At 43.8% G+C, this 26202-nt stretch overlaps 2 protein-coding genes across 2 annotated transcripts; one reads left to right on the top strand and one right to left on the bottom strand.

Annotated features, from left to right (window-relative positions):
• Positions 1-12: 12 nt before the first annotated feature.
• On the top strand, positions 13-2392 carry CMC4 (C-X9-C motif containing 4). Its single transcript, XM_034424056.2, has 2 exons — positions 13-74; positions 1127-2392. The coding sequence occupies exons 1-2, from the start codon at positions 17-19 to the stop codon at positions 1294-1296; spliced, it is 228 nt and encodes a 75-aa protein (XP_034279947.1). The 5' UTR covers positions 13-16; the 3' UTR covers positions 1297-2392.
• Positions 2393-8288: 5896 nt separating this feature from the next.
• On the bottom strand, positions 8289-21621 carry FUNDC2 (FUN14 domain containing 2). Its single transcript, XM_034424051.2, has 5 exons — positions 21329-21621; positions 15936-16086; positions 13690-13765; positions 11839-11976; positions 8289-9513 (listed from the first exon to the last, which is right to left on the bottom strand). Exons 1-5 carry the CDS (start codon positions 21498-21500, stop codon positions 9436-9438), a joined length of 615 nt encoding a protein of 204 aa, XP_034279942.1. The 5' UTR covers positions 21501-21621; the 3' UTR covers positions 8289-9435.
• Between the last annotated feature and the right edge of the window lie 4581 nt (positions 21622-26202).

Here is a 26202-nt window from a genome sequence, read left to right as displayed (position 1 = left end):
TTCTAGTTTCTTGGTAATGGCTGCAAAAGACCCCTGTAAGAAACATGCCTGTGAAATCCAAAAATGTTTGCAAGGTAAGCGGCTTCTCTTAATTTTATAGCTTTTGAATTATTGTTAAGTAAATAGATGCCTTTTCCATGCTCTTCAAAGCGTTTTTAGAAAACATAGTTTAAACGTAACCAAAATAATTCCCAGCAGTCTGTGTGCAGGTTTTATTGCTTGCTGAGGTGGTGGGGCTGAAAGTTACTTCTTTCTGGAATAAATGAGATTTCCTTCCAAGTTTTAGCTATTCATGTTTATCCCAAATTGGTGGAGGAAGTAGCTTTTGCCATGTTTTTCTACTTTGCGTTCTTTCTTTTACAACCTGCTGTGTTTTAATAATGTTGAAGCTCTTCAGAACAACGAAATGCCACAGGTGTCCGATCTGGTCTATATTTGTGTGAATTTCTTGCGCCCTGTGAGCAATTCTTAAAATGCCATCTTAAATTGTAGCCTTTAATTAAAACCTTCCTTCCAGACCTAGATGGAGAATTGTAGGGCTAGAAGGGACCTTAGAGGTCTTCTATTCTCACCCCCTGCCCAAGGTCTCCCTGATATACCACATTTGAGTAGTGATATCGCTAAAATTTGAACTAACCAAGTATTTTGATCTCGCATTAAATTTGCATGAATTAAAATTAAGTGCAGTTAACTGTAGCCATGAACTTCATTTTGTTTTCTTGCCTTGTCAAAAAATTGTGATTTGATTACATCTTCTGGAGATCAGGGGGTTGGACTGGAAGACCTCCAAGGTCCCTTCCAACTCTGTTGTTCCGTTCCGTTCCGTCCCATTCCATTCCCAATATTCTATTCTATTCTATTCTATTCTATTCTATTCTATTCTATTCTATTCTATTCTATTCTATTCTATTCTATTCTATTCTATTCTTCTATTCCATTCCATTCTATTCCCAATATTCTATTCTGTCCTATCTATTCTATTCCCAATATTCTATTCCATTCCATTCCATTCTATTGGAAAGTGCGTGGAGTGTGTTCATTTCTGGTTATCGGCCTATTTTGAAAGGGATTCTGCCCGCCCAGCTTCCATTCTTTCACCATTTGGTCTTTCTTTCTTTCCTTGCAGCAAACAACTACTTGGAATCTAAATGCGAAGCGGTCTTCCAGGAGATGAGACGTTGTTGCGCCCATTACCCTAAGGGCGTATCCCTCTCTTGTTCGGGCTTTAAAGGGGAGGGAAAAGAGAGCGAGAAGCAGGTACCAGATTCCAACCCACCCCCCACTCTGAAGCCCTGAGGGAAGCCCGTTCTCTGGGACGGCCCGAGCAGCCTTACCTGCCGTCTACGTAGCTACCGCGCTATACCTCAAATCTGTTCTCTTGCACGGGAGGGCTACTCCCAATACGCAAGCCAGCCAGCTCCTCTTCCTCCAGACCCTGACGGAAGGCCCGAAGGCAACAACAGCCCGTCGTCATCGTCGGTCGAAAAGTAGAGCCCCTAGCACTTTTGTTGTCAAAACAATGTTAACTGCTGTAGCCTTATTGTAAAGTAGATTGGAGTAGAATGCCTTGATTTGTTGAATCGTCCCGTGTCCTTTTGTTCTATTGTCCACAGAAGAGCAATATTCCACTGGAAGGTGAAATCCAGCCTGTTTTTTTTGCTGGGCGTCAAATTTCAGACCTAATCTCGTTTTACGTGTGGTACGTGTAAACTAAGTCCTTTGTTGAAACGCCAAGATTTTACGCTCGCGAAGTCCTCGTTCCTCGCTGTGTTCGAAAGTTGTCCTTTCCCGCTAAATGGGAACGGGCTGGCAACTAAAGCCGAGAGAGCCAGCTTTTTAGCTCAGCGGTAGGGTTTCTCCGAGGTGCCCGTTTTTTTCGCTGGGCAAAGTTGAGACAAAGCCGCCTTTGGGCTTTCGATTCAGTAGCGGTCAAATCCAATTGCACAATATTGGTTTTATGTCACGCTGTGATAGAAGCAGCTGATGTTCAGGGATAGCTACATATTGTGTGCGGTGTGGCCTCCTTTCCCTTATTTGTAAAGCAATAGGCACTTTTCTGGAAAGCCAGAGTTGCAAGTATTATTTTTAAAATTTCAACGTTTTTGCTATTGATGCAGATGAAATCCCATTTCTATGACGGGAATAAGAATGTTAAGTGTAGCACTCCTTTCCTCTTCACACACACACACCCATTTAGACTGAATCAAATGTTTCCCCAAGGGATTTTGAGCTCCCTTTACAACTCTCGCTGTTCTGTATCTCGTGCCTCCTCGGTGTCGAAACCATCACAAAATAACTGCAATGTTGTGTATACTGTAAGCAAGCTTTTAGCAAAGCTGGTGGAATGAGATTCTGACCTTGTTGCAGTTCAATAAATACTCGATCCATACAAGGATATGATCATGTTATCTTAATACTTAAAAGCCCAAGAGAATAAACTTATATTTTGAATCGCCTTTCTTGGATAGAATTATGCTGAAGACAAGACAAAGTAACTTTCTCATCTTATAGTAAAATCTTAAGTCACTGTTCTGACCTCAGCTTACTTAGAAAGCATGAAGCAAAGTCTTAGTCCTGTAAAACCTCTTTTATTTATCCGACTCTAAATTACTTTCATTTACAGTCCGCATGGCTTGATAAACAGTCTGTCAGAGGAAGGTTATCAACACCCACCTATCTCACATGGAACGCTGCCAGAGAGCTAATTTCCAGACACAGGGCAAGGCCAAACTTGGCACAGAGTCACAAGCAAAAGTTTCAAATCTTGAATCGGCCAAATGAACTAACTGCTTCCTGCAAAAGCTCACGTCCCGTTCGCTCTTCTTTTATGTCTTATGGGAAGGGCCAATTGTCTCCAAGCCTTACTCCCAAGTCGACCCTGTTTTCTTAATGGTTCTTGTCTTCTGGCAGCTCTGCGCATGCGCACACTGGGAAGGCTCCCGCTGTTCTTCTGCCTTGCTGATGTCAAACTCCGGAGGCTGCACATAACTATCAGATGGCCTTGGCCCCCTCACTGCCTCCGATGCAGAGCCCTCATCCAAGCTTTCCCCAGCCCCCAGGACTGGCCCAAGTTCTCCCCAACCTCCTCACTGTCTGACTCTGCTGCCAGCTTTACTGGCTGCCGGCAGGCCACAACAGTCACCGAGAAATACATAGCTGTTAAAAAGTCTGGATAGTTGACACGAGAATCTGATGACTGTTGTGAGCAAACATTCAGTAGCCAAAGTCAAACCATGAAATCCTCCAAATATATATATATATAATGCTCTAGAATGGAATCCTGTATTCCTGTTGTCAGCTCAGTATAAACTGGATATAGGCATGTGCCCTAACTAGAATAGCCAGAATCATGTGAGTTGCAGTTCAAGGCCATACATTGATCATACAGAATTGGATAGACCAGTGATCTGAGTTGACTGCAATTTTCCAAGCTCAGGAAGTGTTATTTGTGGTAGAATACCAGTGGTGGAATTCAAATTTTTTTACTACCTGTTCTGTGGGTGTGACTTGGTGGGCATGGCAGGGGAAGGATACTGCAAAATCTCCATTCCCTCCCCCCTCCTGGGGGAAGGATATTGCAAAATCTCCATTCCCTCCCCACTCCAGGGGGAAGGATATTGCAAAATCTCCATTCCCACCTCACTCCAGGGGAAGGATACTGCAAAATCCCCATCCCTTCCCCACTCCTGAGGGAAGGATATTGCAAAATCTTCATTCCTTCCCCACTCTGGGGCCAGACAGAGATGGTATTTGCCAGTTTTCCAAACTACTCAAAATTTCCGCTACCGATTCTCCAGAACCTGCTGAATAGCACCCCTGTGAATACTATACAGCCTGGAATTAATAAAAATGAATGTCTGTATTGAAAGAGACATGTATCTGAAATAGACCCACTGTTTAGTAGGACATGCAACAACAACTTGTCAATCTGATGCTTCCTACTTTCTTGGGAGGCAGTAATTCCAAGAATCATGGCTTATTAACTAATTGTATAAACTAATTAGCAAAGCATCAGGTTGCCCACTAATTCAGCAAACATCAATGGCCTCACGGGACAAAATTATTCTGAATAATTAACAATCATCATAAGCCTTTTCAACTTTTCTTTTTAATTCTTCTAGGCTTAATTCCAAAAAACAAAATACATGAACCCCACACTTAACGAGAGAGTTTCCATTTTCCAAGAGATCTGATGGCATAAGATTGAATAAATAAAAGAGACTCCCCAAAAACCATTTAATTCTCACTTCAAAACATTTGAATATTGTATAAAAATGTAAAACCATAGATTTCTCCAAGTCTTGACACAGAGGGCTGATAGGATTTTGAACTCAGTTTTGCAACTCTGCCTCACCCAGGTAAATCAAAATTGACCCAATTTCTATAACGGTTTAACTTCAATCGCCAAAGGTGCCTCAGTGTGTGTGTGCAAGTAGAAAAACACACATATCGTGTTTCCCTGAAAATAAGACACCCCCTGATAATATATCAGGGCTTTTAAGCACATGCGCTAAGATAAGCCCTCCCCCTATGAAAATATATAAGGCCAAATGCTTATTTTGGGGTTCAAAAATATAAGACGGTCTTATTTTGGGGGAAACACGTGCTACCTCAACATGTGGGAGGGAGCATACTGCTTCCCTTTCGCCTTTCAGCTCCAATCCAGGAGCCCTCAAGCAGTCGCATTCATGACAAACCATTTTATACCAAATTTATATTTTGCTGCTAAAAAGAAATAAAAGGAGACTAGTATAGATCTATTACAAGCTATTTAGCTCTCATCAGCTAGCAATACCCTTACTTGGATTCGAGCCCAAGTTCGAATCCGAGTAAGGGCGTGGCTAGCTGATGAGAGCTAAATAGCTTGAAATAGATCTATACTAGTCTCCCTTTATTTCTTCATCAGCAAAATATAAATTTGGTATATATATGTATATATATATACACACAGTGTCTGATTGCAACACCAAGCAACTGTGTCTGCATCGCACATTAATAGTTTTGGGATTCTAGGAGAAAGACCCATCTGTTTTAAAATGTTGTAGACAAGTGGGCCATTCACACTCCTGCAAAGAAAGAAAAGTATTTTAAAAACATTTAAACAGATGACTGAATCCAAAGTGTTGCATAAAAGAGCTGTCAGTTGAATGTCTTCTACTAAAATGCTTTTAAAATATTTTTTTCCCCCTGCCTCCATCCTTTATACCCCAAAGGGTGATATTATATTCTCTTGTGTTTTTCCCAATAGCTCAGTCAGCTTATTCAAGCTCCCTCTTGTGTTTAAAGGATTCCTAGCATGGGAAGTATTTTAGACATCTGGTAGATAATAAAAATCTTGAAAATGGCCTCTGGTCTCCGTGAAAATTCACCAAAGTTCTGGGGATCTTTGTAATGGTTGAAACTTGTCTTGCAAGAGCTGAGAATTCCACTGCCCAAGGACTACAGGGACCATCAATTTCCTTTGGGGAGCAGGAATGACAAGAGACATGATATGAATACATCATAGTCCCACATATATAACCTTAAATCTTTGCTCAACTACTAGAAAAGACCATTATTCAAGACCAGCGTTTCGCAAACTTGGCAACTTTAAAGATATATGGACTTCCCAGGTATAAAAGGTAAAGGTAAAGGTTCCCTTCGCACATATGTGTTAGTTGTTCCCGACTCTAGGGGTCGGTGCTCATTTCCGTTTCAAAGCCGAAGAGCCAGCACTGTCCGAAGATGTCTCATTGGCCAAAAGCGCACGGAACGCTGTTACCTTCCCACCAAAGGTGGTCCCTATTTTTCTACTTGCATTTTTTACGTGCTTTCAAACTGCTAGGTTGGCAGAAGCTGGGACAAGTAACGGGAGCTCATCTTGTTACGCGGCACTAGGGATTTGAACCGTTAAACTGCCAACCTTTCAATCAACAAGCTCAGCATCTTAGCCACCGGGTCCCAGGTATACCAGCTGGGAAATTCTGGAAGGCCATTCCTTTAAATTTAAAAAAATGCTAAAATCAAGACCATGCCAAGCCCCTGCCATTCAGAGACCACAATCCTTGATTAAGATGAATCAACAGCTCAGTTTAATATATGGTAGCAAAAACCTCTTGCCTAACCTCCCAGATTTGGAAGTTCATGGTCAGAATCATCACATTAAACCAGTGGTGGGATTCAAATAATTTAACAACTGGTTTGCTTGCCCCACCCACCACTGCCCAGATGCCCTCGCTTCCCCAAGCATTTCTTTGCTAACCTGATCTCTGGCTCCACCATGTTTCTCGCCACCGTGTGCAGGGAAACAAAAGTTTGTAGGACCAAAAAGAAAAAAGTTAAATAATTCCAACTTCGTGAGATCTTTTTTTTCCCGCATAAGTTGGAATGGATTGCTTGAATTTTTTTTTTAGTCCCACAAACTTTGCACATGATGGAAAAAACCGCAACAGAGCTGGAAATCAGGTTAGCAAAGAAATGCTTGGGGGAAGTGATGGCATCTGGGTGCCAGGCACTGAAACCAACCCCTCTCCACCTGTTCGCCGAACCCAACGGAAAATTAGTTATCGGTTCTGCTGAACCGGTGTGAACCAGCTGAGTGCCACCACTGCCTAAAACCAACTAGCTCATGGGTTTGTCTTCCAGTTTTGTTGTATTTGTACGGTAGTTTTTAGGAGCCCAACAGCAGCTGCTAAATACATATAAGTTCTCAACTGAGAATTGTAGATAAAGTTAAGTTCTTTCTATTCTAAAACTTCTAAAACTTCTACTCAACAAGGGAAAGCTCTGCAGGTAGTACTTGACTTAACGACCACAATTACGACTGGAATTTCTGTCACTTAAGCTGTGTGGTTATTGAGTGAGTGGCATCCGATTTTAGAACTTTGGTCATTAAGCGAAACACGGGGCAGTTAAGCAAATCCACTCCCCCCCCTTGACTTTGTTTGTCAGAAATTCACCCATGGTGATCACGTCCCCCCCAAATCATTAAACACATGCCAAGGGCCCGAATTTGGATCACGTGGCCATGGAGATGCTGCGGCTCTTAGAAGCCACTTTTTTTCAGCATTGCCATAACTTCGTTATAAATGAATTGTTGTAAATTGAGGTCTATTTGTAACTCTCCGCAAAAGCAGTGAGAGCAAACTGAACTGGAATTCCAAGGTGTTTTCCAGATCGCTTAACAGGCCTGAGAAAGAGGAGACCTACCGTATTTTTCGGCGTATAAGACACACTTCCCTCTCCCCCCCCCTAAAAATGGGTGAAAATTTCGGTGCGTCTAATACAACGAATGTTGTGGTGGGAGCATCCATCCGGATGGATGCTGAGAGGCAGAGGCAGGTATTTTTTTTCTTGTTTTCCTCCCCCCCAAAACTATGTGCGTCTTATAGACCGGAGCGTCTTATACTCCGAAAAATATGGTATTTGTTAGTTGAGGCTGAACAGGTAACTTGTGGTAACTTTTTGCTAGTCCACCAGCTACAGCAAAAAGTTTCCTCAGTTTTAGCCATTAATAAAAGCACTTTCCTAGAGCTGAATTAGAGCTTTTCTCTCACAAGTCTAGGCAAACCTAGTTTCCCATCCACGCCAAGAGAAGATGGCTGAGCAGCAACAGTGACAATCGTACACACATGCCTTCTGCTTTCCTTAACTCGATATTCTTCAAATGTGACTGTCTGGATTTCCCATTACCCCATCAATATGGTTGTAACACGCCAACATGGGGACTTGCTCCTGGTCTGTTCGAAACCCTGTGCTAAGAATGGAGTTTTCTAGTTGCCTAAATTCAAGTGAGGAGATCAGTGATTTGCTGGGACAGCCAGTTGGCCTTTAAATCTGGAGGTTCCAAGTAGTCAGAATATCAAGCTCGTTCTTTTCCTCGGATTGTCTCGTGAAGCCAGAGGATGGAAGTTTTGCAAGATAGTCCTGTATGTTCTTAGAAACATATGATGAACCCTGGTGGCGTGTATGATCAGCCCTGATGGCGCAGTGGTTAAAGAATGAAGAACTCTATCGCTCTGTGTGCTCTGCCCACTGCCAGGAGTTCGATCCTTATGGGGCTCTAGGTTGACTCAGCCTTCCATCCTTCCGAGGTCGCTAAAATGAGGACCCAGATTGTTGGGGGCAACATGCAAATGCTATTTCTACCTTGTCAACCACCCCAGAGAGTGCTGTAGGCACCACTGGGCGGCATATAAGTGTAAATGCCATTGCTATTGCTAAAAAACACTCTTAGGACGGTGTAAAGCTTTTACGGCACAGAGTTCTACCTATGAAAACCAATGAAAGAGGTTCCAGGCCAAGAAAGCTGCTGTTATTCAATAATGTATGCATTTATAGGAACTTCCATTCTACGAGCTAATGTCGCTATCCCACAGATAAGACGGCAAGGACTTCGGGAGAAAGCATACCTAAAAGCATATCTTTCTGCTCAATCTCGCGATTCCTAAAAAGGGAAACAAACTTCAGGCAACGGAGCTCAGAATTGGGCTACTTTTGGCTCTGGGCTAAAGTTAATTCTCCTATGCAGAGCTCAGGGCATAAGCAAGCCTACTCAGCTGCCCCTGCACCCTGCACCCCGCTGCCCGGGAGTTCTGAACCAGACGGTCGAGACTCTCCACGTTCATTCCACTCCTGGGATTCGCTAGCAGTTGCTACCAAGACTCGAAATGTATCTTTGAACAGCTGCAAACGCCAAGACTCTAATCCTGCAGCCGTTCCACTAACAGAGAACCCAGTTTTTAAGATATTTTCCTTGAGAAGGCAGCGCTACCGAGTCTTCCAGACTTCCGGTCAGACAAAGAGGACTATAGAGAATCCCACACAGCAGAGTCAAAGAGTTTCCACAGATTATTCCAGTAATCTTGTAGTATAAATTAAAAAAAACAACAACAACTTGGATGAGCGAGTCCAAGAAGCTGTTGCTCTCAGGCGCTGTTAGGAAGTCAGGAAGAAGAAGCCGTTTCTGGACGGCAGTTATTTCAAGACGTGCTCTCGTCCCGTCCTGTTGACCTGCTTGCTTCCTTCCTGTTGGTCTGCTAGGAGATACTCTTGACACTTCATGAGAACACATAAGCAGATGCTATGGGTCCTTCCACAGTTAAGTTGTCTAGGTTATGCCAGTAAAGGAAGAAAAAAAATAAAATAAATGTGTGGCAGGGTGGGAAGGGCAATTCTGCAGCTTTCTGGCATCTCAGGCAGGGATCGAATGCATCTTGAAGATTGATCCAAATTCCCTCCTGTATCAAATTAAAAAGGAGGAACAAAATAGGAAGTGGGGGGGGGGAGGGAGAGAGAAGGCTAGCGGCGGTGTTTCCGGTTGCTGCTTTGCAGGTTATCAAAAGAAAGGCAAGTCAGGAGGCTGAATGCTTCAGCGGGCTATTCGGGCAGTGGAGGAACCAAGCGGGAGATGGCCTCAAGACCAGCCGGTGGAAAGGCAGATCGGGCGAGATTTTCCTAAGAAGCCATGCCGAGCAAGAAGCCGCCAACGAAACCTCCGGACAGCAGGACGTTCCTCTTCAGAAAACTGACCACCTGGAGTGAGAAAAGTGAGAAACTTTACAGGGGCTGAGCTTGGACTCTTTGTACTTCTGCTGCTAGAGCTGTTAAAAAGTTCCTCACAAAGCAGGGTTTCCTTTGGGAACAGCGGGGAGATAAAATGACACAGAGTAAAGCCAGCTACTTGGACTACTGTTGTGGCCTGCCAGCTGCCGGCCCCTCCAGCAGCTGAATCGGAGGAGGAGGAGGAGGAGGCGTGGGAGTCAGGACCAGCATCAAGGCGACCTGAGAGGTCCGAGGGGGAAGAGAGAATGGAGCTGGCAGAGAGATAGAGACAGAGGCAGAGCCTGGGCCGTCCGTCAGCCCTCAGATGGAGAGTCAACAACCCTCAGGTCTGGAGGTGGCTGATGAGGAAGAGGAGGAACAGCTGGGTCCAGTGTCTGATGCACGGATGCACAGAAGGCAGAGAGGAGAGGAGAGCAGTGGAAATCTATGGGCCGATCCTTGGGATGGAATAGCACCACTGCTAGCGAAGTCCCATCCTAGCTCTGGAGATAAAAGGCAGAGGGTGGAGATGAATAGCTGTGGCAGACAGCTATTCATCTCCCTGTCGGACAGTCTTATTAGCCTGGGGTAAGAGAGAGAGACTTTTTGCCAGGGCTGCTGTCGCTTCTAATAAAGGAAACATTTATTTAACTACAGAGGGTTTGTCGTGTTTGGGAGCCGGGTCAGAACAACTACAGTGGATCAAAAGCAGCACTCGGCAAAGCTCTCCTGCTGTCCAGAATTGTCTCCCTCTTCCAGCTTAGGAAATACCTAACTGCTTTGCAGTTGGGCATCTTTATGTAAACTTGAAAGATATTTCTTGATGAGCCTTGGTGGCGCAGCAGACTAAAGCGCTGTTAAGTAACACCAGCTGCCTGCAATTACTGCAAGTTCGAATCTCACCAGGCTCAAGGTTGACTCAGCCTTGCATCCTTTCGACGTAGGTAACACGAGGACCTGGATTGTGGGGGCAATAAGCTGACTTTGTTTAAAAAAGAACACCACTTTCGGGGGTGGGGGTGGGGCGAAAGCCCTACTAAGCAGGTATATACAAAAGTATGAAGGCTATTGCTTAACGCATTGTAAGCCGCCCTGAGTCTCCGGAAAAGGACGGCATATAAATCGAACCAATAATAAATAATAATGTTGGGTGAACCCTGCTATTCTGGTTCCCCAGCAATGATTTACACTTGAGCGGTTTCTGTGGAACCAACATTTATGGTTTCTCCAAAATTCCGTGGCTAAACAAGCCAAGGTTTAACCCGCGTAAGCCCTGTCTAATAACTGACTGATCAGCTCACGGAAGGTTTACAGACCAGGTGGAGCAAAGATCGCAAAAGCTAACAAAGGGAATTGAGCAAAACCACTGACTGTTGTCTGATTTAGTGGATTCCTCAAACGGTGATCTATCAGGCCAAATGCAATCTAAGCAGACAGGCCCTGTGGATGTCCAGAGATTTGTCAAAATTGCTTGGAGGGCAAGGTGACAATGTAGGGGTGTAGTCCTATCTACACAGATTTGGGAAGGAGTGTTTGTGAAACTCTGTTAGGGCATTCGTCTGGGTGTCTTTGCGCTGGAGAAAACTGTGCCACTGATTTTCCACAACTGTTAAAGTCAAGAAACCCACCACTCTTGACAGCGCTTAAGTTGATGGCCGATCATCAGAACACCACACAAAAGTGGATGGAAGCGTGGAGTAGCTATTCCGCCCAAGATATTTCTGAGCATATTAATCCTAATAGTATATCTCCAGGATTTAACCTACCCCGACACATATGGGTGACATACAATAGAATTAGAACAACTCATGGGGTGTGTGCCGACTCCCTGTATAAATGGGGAAAGACACCTTCAGCACAATGTGATTGCGGGGCCCCTCGACAGACTATCCAACATATAGTGAGGGAATGCTCTAACAGAAGGTATCCAGGAGATTTTAGGGACTTCCTCTGCGTAATGACGACAGCTACTGACTGGATCTCCAAACTCGACATTAAACTCTGAAATGTTATTTCTGTTTTCCTCTTAGGTTTTCTTACTGCTTTTTTTATTATTGTTTTAATTGTTTTAAGCTGTAAAAATGAAGTGTTTTAATATTGTGTGTGACCAGCCATACGCTAAATAAATAAAATCCACAACTGTGTAACTGTTACTTAGCTAGGAAGGAAAACACAATCCTGGGAGGAGTGCAGATTGCTGAACTTAATTCTTTGACTCTCCTTCTCTATTGCATAATTATTCTGTTTTTCTTACTCGCACCCCAGCAATCAGCTCTCCAAAACCCATCTTTTCGCAGCTCTGGCTTTCAATCTCACCTCATCGAATTGACTCTTCACCTCCGGCGCCAGCTTGCTGGAGGTGCTACTAGAAAACTTCAGGTGCTTCTTAGCTTTGCTCACGTCTCGCTCAACCATCTTCCAGTCGATCTTGACGTACCCCGTGTGGTTTGCAAGCTGGAGCAGGGGAGAGGTTTCATGAAGCCAGGGTCTGCACGTAAAACCAGGTTTTCCTGGACAGTGTGCTCATTTCCCCAGTTGACTCACTTCATAACAAACAAACAAACAAAAAAGGCATGCAAGGCAGACATTTTCCACCCAGGGAAGAGCAGAACTACTGCAGAATAGGATCTCAAACCCCCTGATCCTTGTCGGCAGCTCCAAAAGATACCACCATCTTATATCTAATCACCCTGCAAGACTGGCAGGGGTATGAAAGATCCAGACCCCTCAGCAATTGTCCTGATGTTAGCAATAGCAATGGCACTTAGACTTATATACAGCCCTCTCTAAGTGGCTTTTTACAGAGCCAGCATCTTGCCCCCAACAATCTGGGTTCTGAGTTTATCCACCTTGGAAAGATGGAAGGCTGAGTCAATAACAATAGCATTTAGACTTATATACCGTTTCACGGTGCTTTATAGCCCTCTCTAAGTGGTTTACAGAGTCAGCCTCTTGCCCCCAACAATCTGGGTCCTCATTTTACCCACCTCGGAAGGATGGAAGGCTGAGTCAACCTTGAGCTGGTCAGGATTGAACCTCTGGCAGTGGGCAGAGTTAGCCTGCAATACTGCATTCTAACCACTGAAAAGAAAGCGAAGGGAAGGGAAGGGGGAAGGGGGAGGGAGGGAGGGAGGGAGGGAGGGAGGGAGGGAGGGAGGAAGGAAGGAAGGAAGGACAATAGCACTAGCACTTAGACTTATACCCTATTTCTCTCAAAATAAGACATCCCCTGATAATAAGCCCAATCGGGCTTTTGAGTGCATGGCAATAAGGCCAAGTGATTATTCCAGGGTTCAAAAAAATATAAGACAGGGTCTTATTTTCGGGGAAACACGGTATATCACTTCGCAGGGCTTTTACAGCCCTCTCTAAGCGGTTTACAGAGTCAGCCTATGGCCCCCCAACAATCTGGGTCCTCATTTTACCCACCTCGGAAGGATGGAAGGCTGAGTCAACCTTGAACCGGGGGAGATTTGAACTGTCAAATTGCAGGCAGCCGACAGGCAGCAGAAGTGGCCTGCAGTACTGCACTCTAACCACTGCACCACCGCGGCTCATTTACATGTAGTTCATGTTACTGAACTACAGGAGAGTCACACGTTTCATGTTCCTGAACTCTATAGACAAAGATGTCCTACAGGTAACAGCAGGACATCCCATGAGATACAATAGCACAAGGCTGTCCCTGACTTGAATATGTCCATAGTCTAAAAAGATTCTATATTAAAAGGTGAGTATGTCAGATCTGAAAGTGCCACATGGCCAAGTCAAAAAGCAGGAGACTAAAGGACTCCATTAAACTACCACCATTATTAGCATGGCTACCGAGTGGTACAGTAGCCTAGAGGTGGATCTCTCGCCTCACAGTCAGGAGGCTGTGAGTTCGATCCTAGGTAGAGGCAGATGTTGCTCTCTCTGGGCTCAATTGAGAATGTATCTGCTGAACAAAACTCTGCATTGGCAACAGGAAAGGCATCCGGCCAGTAAACACTCAGCTCCATTCAGTTGCCCAGACTCCACCCCGCAAGGGATTATGGGGTCCTTAAAAGATGATGATTACTATCACTGCTACCACGCAATTAAAACATGAGCTTGAAGCTCTTGCTGAAGACAGATGCCTCCTTGTACTGCTGACCACTCCCACGCCCATGGTGCACAAACACCAACCTGGAGCAGAAAGAAGCCTCCTCCTACTGCGGTCGCTGCTAGTTTGCCAACCTTCTGGAAGATGAATCCAGTGCACCTGCAAATCAAAAACAGAGAGTGTCAAATAAAACAAGGCTAGATGGGAGTCAGTTCAATGTAGTGGTTCCGGGTACCAAGCTGAAAACCCAGGAGACTGAAGTCTTAGGCATGAAAACCGGGCCAAACACCAGGAGTTCCACCTTAGGCATGAAAACCGGCTGGGTAACTTTGGGCCAATCACCAGGAGATTGGGAAATCTAGTCTCCACTTAGCCATGAAAGCCAGCTGGGAGACTTAATTTATCAATCACCAGGAGATTGGGAGTTCTAGTGCCGCCTGAGGCATGAAAGCCGGCTGGGTGACCTAATGTATTTATCACCAGGAGACTGGGAGTTCTAGTGCCACTTGAGGCATGAAAGCCGGCTGGTTGACGTAATGTATTTATCACCAGGAGACTGGGAGTTCTAGTGCCACTTGAGGCATGAAAGCCGGCTGGTTGACGTAATGTATTTATCACCAGGAGACTGGGAGTTCTAGTGCCGCCTGAGGCATGAAAGCCGGCTGGGTGACCTAATGTATTTATCACCTGGAGACTGGGAGTTCTAGTGCCACTTGAGGCATGAAAGCCGGCTGGTTGACGTAATGTATTTATCATCAGGAGACTGGGAGTTCTAGTGCCGCCTGAGGCATGAAAGCCGGCTGGGTGACCTAATGTATTTATCACCTGGAGACTGGGAGTTCTAGTGCCACTTGAGGCATGAAAGCCGGCTGGTTGACGTAATGTATTTATCACCAGGAGACTGGGAGTTCTAGTGCCGCCTGAGGCATGAAAGCCGGCTGGTTGACGTAATGTATTTATCACCTGGAGACTGGGAGTTCTAGTGCCACTTGAGGCATGAAAGCCGGCTGGTTGACGTAATGTATTTATCACCAGGAGACTGGGAGTTCTAGTGCCGCCTGAGGCATGAAAGCCGGCTGGGTGACCTAATGTATTTATCACCTGGAGACTGGGAGTTCTAGTGCCACCTGAGGAATAAAAGCCGGCTGGGTGACCTAATGTATTTATCACCTGGAGACTGGGAGTTCTAGTGCCACTTGAGGCATGAAAGCCGGCTGGTTGACGTAATGTATTTATCACCAGGAGACTGGGAGTTCTAGTGCCACTTGAGGCATGAAAGCCGGCTGGTTGACGTAATGTATTTATCACCTGGAGACTGGGAGTTCTAGTGCCACTTGAGGCATGAAAGCCGGCTGGTTGACGTAATGTATTTATCACCAGGAGACTGGGAGTTCTAGTGCCGCCTGAGGCATGAAAGCCGGCTGGGTGACCTAATGTATTTATCACCTGGAGACTGGGAGTTCTAGTGCCACCTGAGGAATAAAAGCCGGCTGGGTGACCTAATGTATTTATCACCTGGAGACTGGGAGTTCTAGTGCCACTTGAGGCATGAAAGCCGGCTGGTTGACGTAATGTATTTATCACCAGGAGACTGGGAGTTCTAGTGCCGCCTGAGGCATGAAAGCCGGCTGGATGACCTAATGTATTTATCACCTGGAGACTGGGAGTTCTAGTGCCACCTGAGGAATAAAAGCCAGCTGGATGACCTAATGTATTTATCATCAGGAGACTGGGAGTTCTAGTGCCGCTTGAGGCATGAAAGCCAGCTGGATGACCTAATGTATTTATCACCTGGAGACTGGGAGTTCTAGTGCCACCTGAGGAATAAAAGCCAGCTGGTTGACGTAATGTATTTATCACCAGGAGACTGGGAGTTCTAGTGCCACCTGAGGCATGAAAGCCGGTTGGGTGATTTAGGGCCAATTCTCAGGGGATTGAGAATTCTAATCCCACCTTAGCCACAAAAGCCGGCTGAGCGACTTTGGGCCAATCACCAGGCGACTGGAAGTTCTAGATTCAAAGTCAGCAGGATGACCTTGGGCCAGTCCCCCGCTGTCAGCTCTAGGAAGGAGGACGCAAGGCCAGACTACTTCCGAAAAACCTTGCCCAAAAAACTGCAGGGACCAGTCCAGGCAATCAGCAGAATTAAAAACTGACTTGAATGCACAAAAAAAACCCCAAACTCATGATTTAAAGCATCGCCAAATGATCTGTAAAAAAAAAAAAAAGTGGATATTTGAACCCCAGGAATTATGGCACCGCTTGACTGATCTTGCTCATCCGTCACCCATCCATCAATCCAAGCGCAACTTGCACAGAATAGCCTCACCATCCTGTGACGCCTCCAATCGCCAGCTGGGTGGCCACGTTGTATTTCTCCTCGTTGGAAGTTGAACTCGGTCCAAATAGTTTGCGCCACCACGGTTGATTCTTGGTGTATTCAGCCAGGTCCAGCACATCCTCATCACTGTTCTGCCTCCCTAAAAAAAAAAATCAGGCCAAAATCATAAAAAGGGGTGAAAAAAAAGAAAAATAATATCTGTGACTTACAGGAGAAGGAAGTTTAAAAGATAAAGGTAAAGGTTCCCCTCGCACATATGTGCTAGTCATTCCTGACTCTAGGGGGCGGTGCTCATCTCGCCAAAGAGTCAGCGCTGTCCGAAGACATCTCTGTGGTCATGTGGCCGGCATGACTCAACGCCAATGGCGCACAGAACGCTGTTACCTTCCCACCAAAGATGGTCCCTATTTTTCTACTTTCATATTTTACGTGCTTTCGAACTGCTAGGTTGGCAGAAGCTGGGACAAGTCACGGGAGCTCACCCCGTTCCGCGGCGCTAGGGATTCGAACCGCTGAACTGCCGACCTTTCGATCGACAAGCTCAGCGTCTTAGCCACTGAGCCACTGCATCCCTCTTGAAGGAAGTTTACTCTGCAGCAAAAATGCAAAAAGAAGTGAAGTGGCAGAAACATACTTTCTCAAATGCAATTGAATCAATCAATCAATCAGTCACTCAATCAGAATAGAGCTGGAAGGGTCCTTGGAGGTCTTTTCAAACACTGCTCTCATCCATGGATTGTTACCCATAATTTATTGAGTAGATGGGAAATGACATCATTTGCAAAACAGAAACAAAAACAATGGTTTGCTTCACAGGCAGAAATATTAATAAATCATAATCAAATCACAAACAAGTCAAGCATGTTTTAGCTTAGCATATTTTAGCCGCGGTTTTGCAGTGGTTAGAATGCAGCAATGCAAGCTAATTCACTGCTGACAGTCAGAGGAGTCATAATATCTCTATTATGCCAGTCTGTCTGCAAATATATGAACTGAATAGAGATGAATGTAAACAGAGGAGCTTGTAGAACTGTAATAAATACGTTGACTTATTTTATAGGCTCCTCTAAATGGCACTTTCTATTTCTAACACTGTGCATCTGTTTCTGTTAAACACGCTCAATTATTGTCATCTTAAATAACAACAATGCCTACAATTGTATTGGGTGCAAAGGCTCAACACTTGATACAGAAAAGAACTTTTCATCTCAATTTCCTTCCAGAAAGTGTTAGCTTTCCAGAAAGTATTAAAGCTGATAACAAAACAAAAAACACAAGCCATGGTGATCTTTAACTAATAGTCATTCTAAACTAAAAGACAAGGATTCCTTTTTACAGTTTCAGATGTTTCTGGATTTCAGTTCATGTTAACTTGCAGTATACACAGTTTTGGATGTAATGTTTTGGAAAGCAAAGTAGTGAATTAATGAAACTTTCTTTCCATTCTAATCATTATTATGTTTGCATTCCCTGTTAGTTGATACAAATAAACCCTATACTGACCCAAGCAGCAACAACTAATTGTATTTATGGAGAGTTTTGGAAAACACAAAAATTTCTGCACTCTTGAGCTATTTAGTTGGTCATTAAGTATTTAGTATTTCTGGGTTTTTCCCCTATCACCATGGCTTGTGTTTTTTGTTTTGTTATGAGCTTTAATACTTTCTGGAAAGCTAACACTTTCTGGAAGGAAATTGAGATGAAAAGTTCTTTTCTGTATCAAGTGTATAATACTGTTGAGCCTTTGCACCCAATACAATTGTAGGCATTGTTGTTATTTAAGATGACAATAATTGAGCATGTTTAACAGAAACAGATGCACAGTGTTAGAAATAGAAAGTGCCACACATGTGCATTCGTTCGCACGGGCACGTTTTGGGCACCATCACTGCCTTATACCATTTCAGACAAGCGGATATCCAGTCTCTTCATAAAAACCTCCAGTGATGAAGTCCACCCACAACTTCTGGAAGCAAGTCATTACACGGATTGATTGTTCTCATTGTCAGGAATATCTCCTTAGCTCTAGGTTATATATCTCTTTAATGTTGCTTCCAACTTACTTCTTGTCCTGCCCTTTTGGTGCTACGAAAAATAGGTTGAGCCCTCCCCCACCCCTTTTGTGGCAGCCCCTCAAACATTTGAACAGTACGATCATCTCACCCCTCGTCCTTCCTTTCTCTAGACTAGCCCTACCCAATTCCTGCAACCGGTCCTTTCTGTGTTTAACCTCCAGCTAAAACATACAACAGAACCGGCAAGTTCCTTGATTGCTAACAGAGGACGGGAGAATTTTTCAAGGACAGTATTTTTCTTTAGGGCAAGCCAAGTGCTGTGTAACTGATACCTAGGATGCAGCTACGTCAGATGCCCCATTTATACACACAGATACTCAACTTCTGATCGTCAGTCACACACTCTCAACTTATCACACTCGGCAGGGCTGTCTAAGCAGCCCCTTTGAGCCCTTTGCCCCCAAGGAAAATCTACATCTGTACAAAATGAATTTTTGAAACCAAGGTGGATTTGATTTAAATTGAGTTGATTTAAATCACAATTTAAATCAGGATTTAAATCACTAGTAAAAAGGCTTGATTTAAATCAACTCGATTTAAATCATATTTTTTAAAGAGCAGCTGTCATCTCTGCTACTCCTTTGACCCACTATTGACTCACCGATAGTCCCAGTGTTGCAGAATATACAGCCTCATGCTACATAACTAAGCTCCACTTCATGCTGAATAAACTAAATTATTTATGCATCTTAAATAGAAAACTATCTTACGATAGATTTTTACCCCAAAAGTTTTTTATTAAAATAAATTTGATAAAAATCAAAAAAATCCAATTTAAATAAAAAAAAATCCAATTTAAATCAAAAAAATCATTGACTTTTATCCACCCTGTTTGAAACAAAGAATGCCAGAGATGGGTCTGTGGGAAGGGCAATAACATCTCATTAAGAATGGCTTTTGAATCATTAATTCAACAATTAATTCAATAGTAACACTTAGACTTATATACCGCTTCATAGTGCTTTACAGCGCTCTCTTAAGGTTTATAAAGTCAGCCTCTTGCCCTCAGCAATCTGGGCCCTCATTTTACCAACCTCGGAAGGATGGAAGGCTGAGTCAACCTTGAGCCTGGTGAAATTTGATCTAATGAAAATATACACTGTTTTATTTTTACTGTACAATGCAAAAGGATGAGTGGGGAGTGACATAAAAGCAAAATAATTTGTTATTTCCAGCCACAGATCTGGAAGCTCAGTTGAAACAGGCTGAGAAAGAACAGGCCTTTACAGCAGTCCTGAACATGGATTGGTGAAGTGGTGGTGATTGAAATCTTCTCCCCAAATTTCACTTTGAATAGAATATAAATATAGAATGACAGAGGTGGAAGGGACTTTGGAGGTCAACCCCCTGCTCAGGCAGGAAACCCTACACCACTTCAGACAAATGGTTGTCCAACATCTTCTTAAAAACTTCCAGTGTTGGAGCATTCACAACTTCTGGAGGCAAGTTGTTCCACTGATTAATTGTTCTAATTGTCAGGAAATTTCTTAGTTCTAAGTTATTTATTTATTTATTTATTTATTATTTCAATTTTTATACCGCCCTTCTCCCGAAGGACTCAGGGCGGTGCACAGCCACACATATAGAAAAAATTTAAAAGCAATTTTAAAATATATTAAATAATTTGGCCCCGATATTATTAAAAAAAAACTAAAACCACCATTAAAATTCATGTTTAGGCCAGCCCAGTTGTTGGAACCATAACATCTTGAGGGCACGGCGAAAGGCGCGTAGGTTGCTTCTCTCCTTGATTAGTTTCCACCCATTGCTCCTTGTCCTGCCCTCAGGTGTTTTGGAGAATAGCTTGACTCACTCTTCTTTGTGGCAGCTTATGAGATATTGCATCACTGCTATCATGTCACCCTTAGTCCTTCTTTTCATTAAACTAGGATGTAGTTAAGCCACAAGCAGGACATCACAGCTCCAGATCAACACAACTGATCTTAACAATGCAAGACTTGTATAAAGGAAGCCTAGAACTCCTCGGAGCTGTGGTGGTTTCTAAACTACTTGATCCAATTATCACTTTTCCAGGTCTCAAATAATGCCATTACTCTGAACACGCATGTTCGAACACATACAGAGACTTATTTATACAAATGTCTCAACAGCAACAATTCAAAACTGAGTCAATTCCAAACTGCTCCAAACCCCCCAGGATATGTATCCTGTTTCCCCCAAAATAAGACATCCCCTGATAATAAGCCCAATCAGGCTTTTGAGCGCATGGCAATAAGGCCGAGTGCTTATTTCAGGGTTCAAAAAAATATAAGACAGGCTCTTATTTTCGGGGAAACACGGTACCAATATTACCCCTTTGTTACAACTGCCTGCAATTTAAGGACGGCTGCCCTAGAGAGTTATGGTGAGGGTCAAATGAGCAGGGGAGAAGGTTCTGACCATGAAAAAACTCTGGGCATTGAATAAATGCACATATAGATAGATAGATGGATCCTTAATTTTGATGTCGTGCAAATGTACAAAATGAAATGGGATATAGTAATAATAAGTAAACATGAGAGGATAGAAGCTTTTGTTTTTAAATAGTGAGTCCATATAAACTATTAGGCATCTCAAAGCAGCCCACGCAAGGAGTGTTTAAATTATAAAGGACCACAATTTCTAAATTAAAGGATTTCTAAATTAAATTTCTAAATTAAAGAACCACAATTTCTAAATTGAATTAAAGGATTTCTAAATTAAATTTCTAAATTAAAGGACCACAATTTCTAAATCGAATAAGGATTTCTAAATTAAATTTCTAAATTAAAAGGACCACAATTTCTATTTCAATGTTTTGTCAAACCTGGCAAACTTTAAGACACCTGGACTTCAACTCCCAGAACTCCCAGTCAGGGATTTTATTTTATTTTTTAAAAAAATAGTAATATTAATTTCATTTTGCCTCTAGGATCATACATGGAAATGAGATTTCCTCCAGCAGTTTTCAAGGGAACCTCCCTGATTCCATTCCCCCGCCCCTTGGGGGGGCATCTTCCTAACACCCCTGTAAGGTAGGACCAGCCAGCAGAGTTAGAGGCATTGTGGTCCAATCTCCCAGGGGCCGGGGAAGATGGGTAATGGAGTCCAAAAGGTGCAGAAGCACCATCAAAGTCACATTCAAGGGAGTCCTTCCTAAAATGGGGGGGTGGAGAAAGAGAGAGGAAGGCCAAAGGGGGCGGAGCCAGCCGACCGACCCGCCTCCCGAGGTGACGTCACTCCCGAGGTGACGTCACTCCTTTATTCCCAACGGCGTGGGGGGGGGGGAGGGTGAGGGAAAAGGGGCGGCGGGCGGGCGCCCCTCACCTGGCATGTTGGTGTAGAGCTGCCGCTGCTGCTGCCGCGCCCGTTTCCTGCGCTTGGCCTCCTGCTCGAGGCGGATGAGGGAGGAGCACGAGTGGGCGCCGCGGCCGTAAGGCGGGTCCTCCTCCTCTTCCTCCTCCTCCTCCTCTTCCCCCGGGTAGGCGGAGCCCTCCATCGCGCAACGGAGGGCGCATGCGCGCTCCTGCCTGCGCGTGGAGGGAGCCGACTAGCAGGGACGCCCCGAGCGGCGCTGCGTTTTGTTGGGTCACCTAGGCGACGGTCCGGTGGGCGGGGCCGACGCACGCTCTGTTTGTGGGCGGGGTTGTGGCGTCATCGGGCTAGGCCCCGCCCCCTTTGAATGCTAGCAAAGGAGATTTTGGACGCCTAGAGGCGGCTTTTGGTTCCTGCGTCCGGGTGAAACAGCGCCTCTGAGCGTGTGCAGAGTGTTTTTTTTCCCCCTCTTCACCCTCCCGTGCCGTTGAACGCACACCCATGCTGTGCAGGGAACCCTCACTGAAATAACGTGGCTCAATGGCTAAGACACTGAGCTTGTCCATCATAAAAGTCGACAGTTCGGCGGTTCGAATCCCTAGTACAGGTCTCCTGTGTGAGCAGGGGGTTGGACTAGATGATCTCCAAGGTCCCTTCCATCTCTGTTACTGTTTTTTTAAAAAAATATGTGGCACACTTTTTCAAGTGTGTGTTACGTGTGGCACACACTTCGTGCAATATGTAATGCAATATCAATGCAATCCAATTTTATTTTATTCAAGGCCCCAGCCCAGATCCAAATAACTTCCCACAGTGTCTACACCCCGTGTGGGAAAGTAAATTAAAACAAAGCATCATTCTCTGAAAAAAGTAATTTATTGCAGCAATTTTGAACATTTGCTAAGTCCTTGGACTGTGCAACACCAAAAGGTTTTCATGTACTACTTTGCGAGAAAGGAAGAATTAACCTTTGATTCAGATTTTCCTGCTTGTCCTACCTACAACGATTCCTATATGAGAATGCAATCAATGCATTCTGATTTTATTAAAGGCTCCAGCCAGATCCAAATAACATCCCACAATGTCTATGCCTCCTGGGAAAGTAAATAAGACAAAAGCAACATTCTCTGAAAAAGTAATTTTTTGTAGTACTTTATTGTATTTTGTTGTCCGGGACTCTGCAACCCAAAAGGTTTTCCTATCTACAAGGATACTTAACTGAGAATGATAATTATCTTTTTACAAACATATCAGATCAATGCTTGAACAGTTTGGTACCTGGGTGTCCTACATTCTAATACAAATAAAACTAGTAAAATTAATCATAGTTATTACATTCAATCAACTTATATATTTCTAATAATGATATACAATTCTAATAAATTGCAATCTGTCATTATTCAATTATTCCATGTTGATCAATAGAATAGTTTTTCCCCCGAATGCCATCACTCTGCTTAACAACTAATTCCCACAACACTGTCAAATAATTTACTAAGGCTGTATTACTATTATTCTTCTCTTCCTTACTATCTGTAAGGCTGTATTACTATTATTCTATCTCTTCCCACATTACTACAACCATGTTGCTTGTATCTTTCAATTTATATTGTTTTTATTTGTTTCCTAGTACGATTTGAAACCTTATTAGTAACCTTGACTATCACTAAGTGTTGTATCCTTTTATTCTTGATGAATGTATTTTATTCTCCTTATGTACACTGAGAGCATATGCACCAAAGACAAATTCCTTGTGTGTCCAATCACACTTGGCCAATAAAGAATTCTATTCTATTCTATTCTATTCTATTCTATTCTATTCTATTCTATTCTATTCTATTCTATTCTATTCTATTCTATTCTATTCTATTCTATTCTATTCTAGCATAAACTGAATGCTGCACCTTTCGTCCTGAAAGACATTTCCAGGGTAATCCACTTTACCTTGAGGATTTCCAAAGGGACAGAGGATGGGACACATTTCTTAAATTTGCCCTCTCTTTCCTTGCTTGGATGGTTGAGAAACACAGGGGTAGAAAAGTCACTCTTGGAAGGAACAAATCCAGCTGTTTCAAATGTTGAAGATGGCAGCGAAGTAGGCGGCGATGCCACAGGAGACCCAGTAATCAGATGTAGCTGTTGGTATTATCGGACAGATCCTACACCAACTACTGAGCAGCCTGTTCACATCAGGATCTGGAATTCTCTCCGTTGCTTTCAGAACAAACAAACAAATTCATGGTTTGGTTAAAAAGAGAGACTTCTTGGCAGAAGAAAGTCAGTTCATAGGCTGTATAAACAGAGGGATAGAATCAAGATCATGTGAAGTGTTAATACCGCTTTATAATGCCTTGGTAAGGCCATACTTGGAATACTGCATCCAGTTTTGGTCGCCACAATGTAAAAAAAGATGTGGAGATTCTAGAAAGAGTGCAAAGAAGAGCAACAAAGATGATTAGGGGACTGGAGGCTAAAACATGAAGAACGGTTGCAGGAACTGGGTATGTCTAATTTGATGAAAATAAGGATTAGGGGAGACAAAATAGCAGTGTTCCAACATCTCAGGGGTTGCCACAAAGAATAGGGAGTCAAACTATTCTCCAAAGCACCTGAGGGCAGGACAAGAAGCAATGGATGGAAACTAATCAAGGAGAAAAGCAACTTAGAACTAAGGAGAAATTTCCTGATGCTTAGAACAATTAATCAGTGGAACAACTTGCCTCCAGAAGTTACGAATGCTCCAACACTGGAAGTTTGTAAGAAAATGTTGGATAAACATTTGTCTGAAGTGGTGTAGGGTTTCCTGCCTGAGCAGGGGGTTAGAAGACCTCTAAGGTCCCTTCCAACTCTGTTATTCTGTTATTCTGTTCCTGCCCTGGCATTTCTAAAAAGCTGGTGCTAGATGCTGACTTCCTAAGAGATGGTACAGTTCTGAAAAATAACTGCGGTGGATTTCAAAAATATTAATGATGATCCCCCCCCTCCCCCGGCAAGCCACCTTGGACAAGTTTATTTCAAACTTGCTGGATTGAAAATCCCCTAAGAGGATTAGATACATTATAAACTAGATTAACATCTAAAAAAACCATCTGCCTTAAGTTATTATCTAGCGGTTGTATGGAAGAAACTTCAGCGAGGTTTACTTTGACTTTGAAACGAAAAGAGTAGACCTCTCCCCCGCCCCAATCCCAGCACGTGGCCTTTGTGCTTATGCTTACAATTTAACAATCTTTAGCTCTTAAATCCAAACTAGTTATTCATTAAATTGAAATCAAGGCAAATTCAAACTTAATTAGATTGAGATAAAATCAAATTAAACTCAAACCAATTAAATTAAGACAAGAACAAAATGCTAACTAAACAGAGACATCGCCTTTCCATGCAAATCCCCTCACTCCTGTTTACCCAAACTTTATTCCTTTCCTCAATAGGAAAGTAGATGAATGGCAGTGCCATTTTTGGAAGCCTCAAAACCTTGCTGATTTAACCCAGGGGATCTGGATATTTACAACTGCATGCAGAATTATCTTGTTCCTGATCTAGAAATCCCAGCACGTTGAACAACTGGGTTTAACTGTACTAACAATCAAAGCTTGCCTGCGGTGGCCCAGCATGGACCATTTCTCAGATTCTCCAGCTCTCTGGCCTACAGAGCAATGTATCGGCTGCAGCCATAACCTCCAGAAGACCATTTTTGACATCCCAAGACTTGGGAGTACACGCAGAAGGTTGCGAGAAACAGCCTTTTCTGTTTGCTTGATGCAAATGCCTATTCTTTCCCAGTATAAAGAACATTGCAGATTATCGGTCTAGCTTGGAATTCATTGAGTATAACGGTGCTCCACTCGCGTGGTTCAAGAGAGGAAGCATTAATGCACCTGCTCAGCTGCGGTCTAGCAGCCACAGATGAGGGAGGCTCTTCCTTCCTGCTGCAAGAAGAAAGAAGGCCAAGAAGTGGGGGCTGCATGATCTGTGGGTCAAGGTTGGCCTGCCTAGCACTTCTTCTGCTGCGGGGAGCAATGACAGAAATCAAAGGCTGGCTTTTAAACTACGTTTCCCAGGCTTGCCACATTTCCCAGGCTTGTTCTTAACGGCAGCACCACAGATGGCCAGGGAGAACGTGCATTTTTATGAAGGCATCTGGCCAGTTTAGGGGAGACCACTAACCTCAGGGTAGAGCAGATGGTTCTTCGAACCTTGAGTGCAGGGAAATCCAGGAAGAGAGAACTTTGAGATGGTGAAGCCCTTCTCGCAGAAGGTCCTCTTCTTGAGCACCTGATAGGTGGTTGCTTTCCAGTTTTCAGCCTGAGGAACTGCAGAACCATCCTTCCGTACACCATGAGAAGGAAGACGTCAATGCTTTTGCTGACCCCATCCTGGTCACCGCCACCCCGCTCCGATTCTTGTGACCAGAATGTCAGGACAGACTCAGGGTATTAGTAGGGCTGCCAAAAGCTCGTGAATTCCCCTACCTCGGTTAGACCATCTCTGTTCTTCTTACTCATCCTACCGGGGACAGCCCCAACGATTCACAACTGCTAGCCGAGCATTTCTAAGACACCTCAAAGTGCGATCTTCAAAACAACCAACAGAAAGAAGCTCGCGGAGTTTTTTTTTTTCTTTTTTCCTCTCCTCTTTCGTTTTCTGGAAATGAATACTCTTCGTTCCCGATGCCTCATGTTGCTGGGGGATTTTCATGGGCCTGTGGATCAAGGTGGCTTTAAAGACAATAAGTAAAAACGTGAAGGTTTCCACTGTCCAATTGTCTCCATCCTTATGTTCATCTCCGTTTCTTAGCCGAGGGAGCCAGCAATGTCCGATGACATTTTCCGTGGTCATGTGGCCAGCATGGCTGTACGCCAAAGACACACACTGAATGCTGTTAC

Source organism: Pantherophis guttatus, chromosome 12 (genome assembly GCF_059756535.1).
Source record: "Pantherophis guttatus breed Tessera chromosome 12, ASM5975653v1, whole genome shotgun sequence".
Classification (NCBI taxonomy): Eukaryota; Metazoa; Chordata; class Lepidosauria; order Squamata; family Colubridae; genus Pantherophis; species Pantherophis guttatus.
The sequence above is the reverse complement of the archived record's forward strand: the minus strand, read 5'-3'. Positions and strand labels throughout refer to the sequence as shown.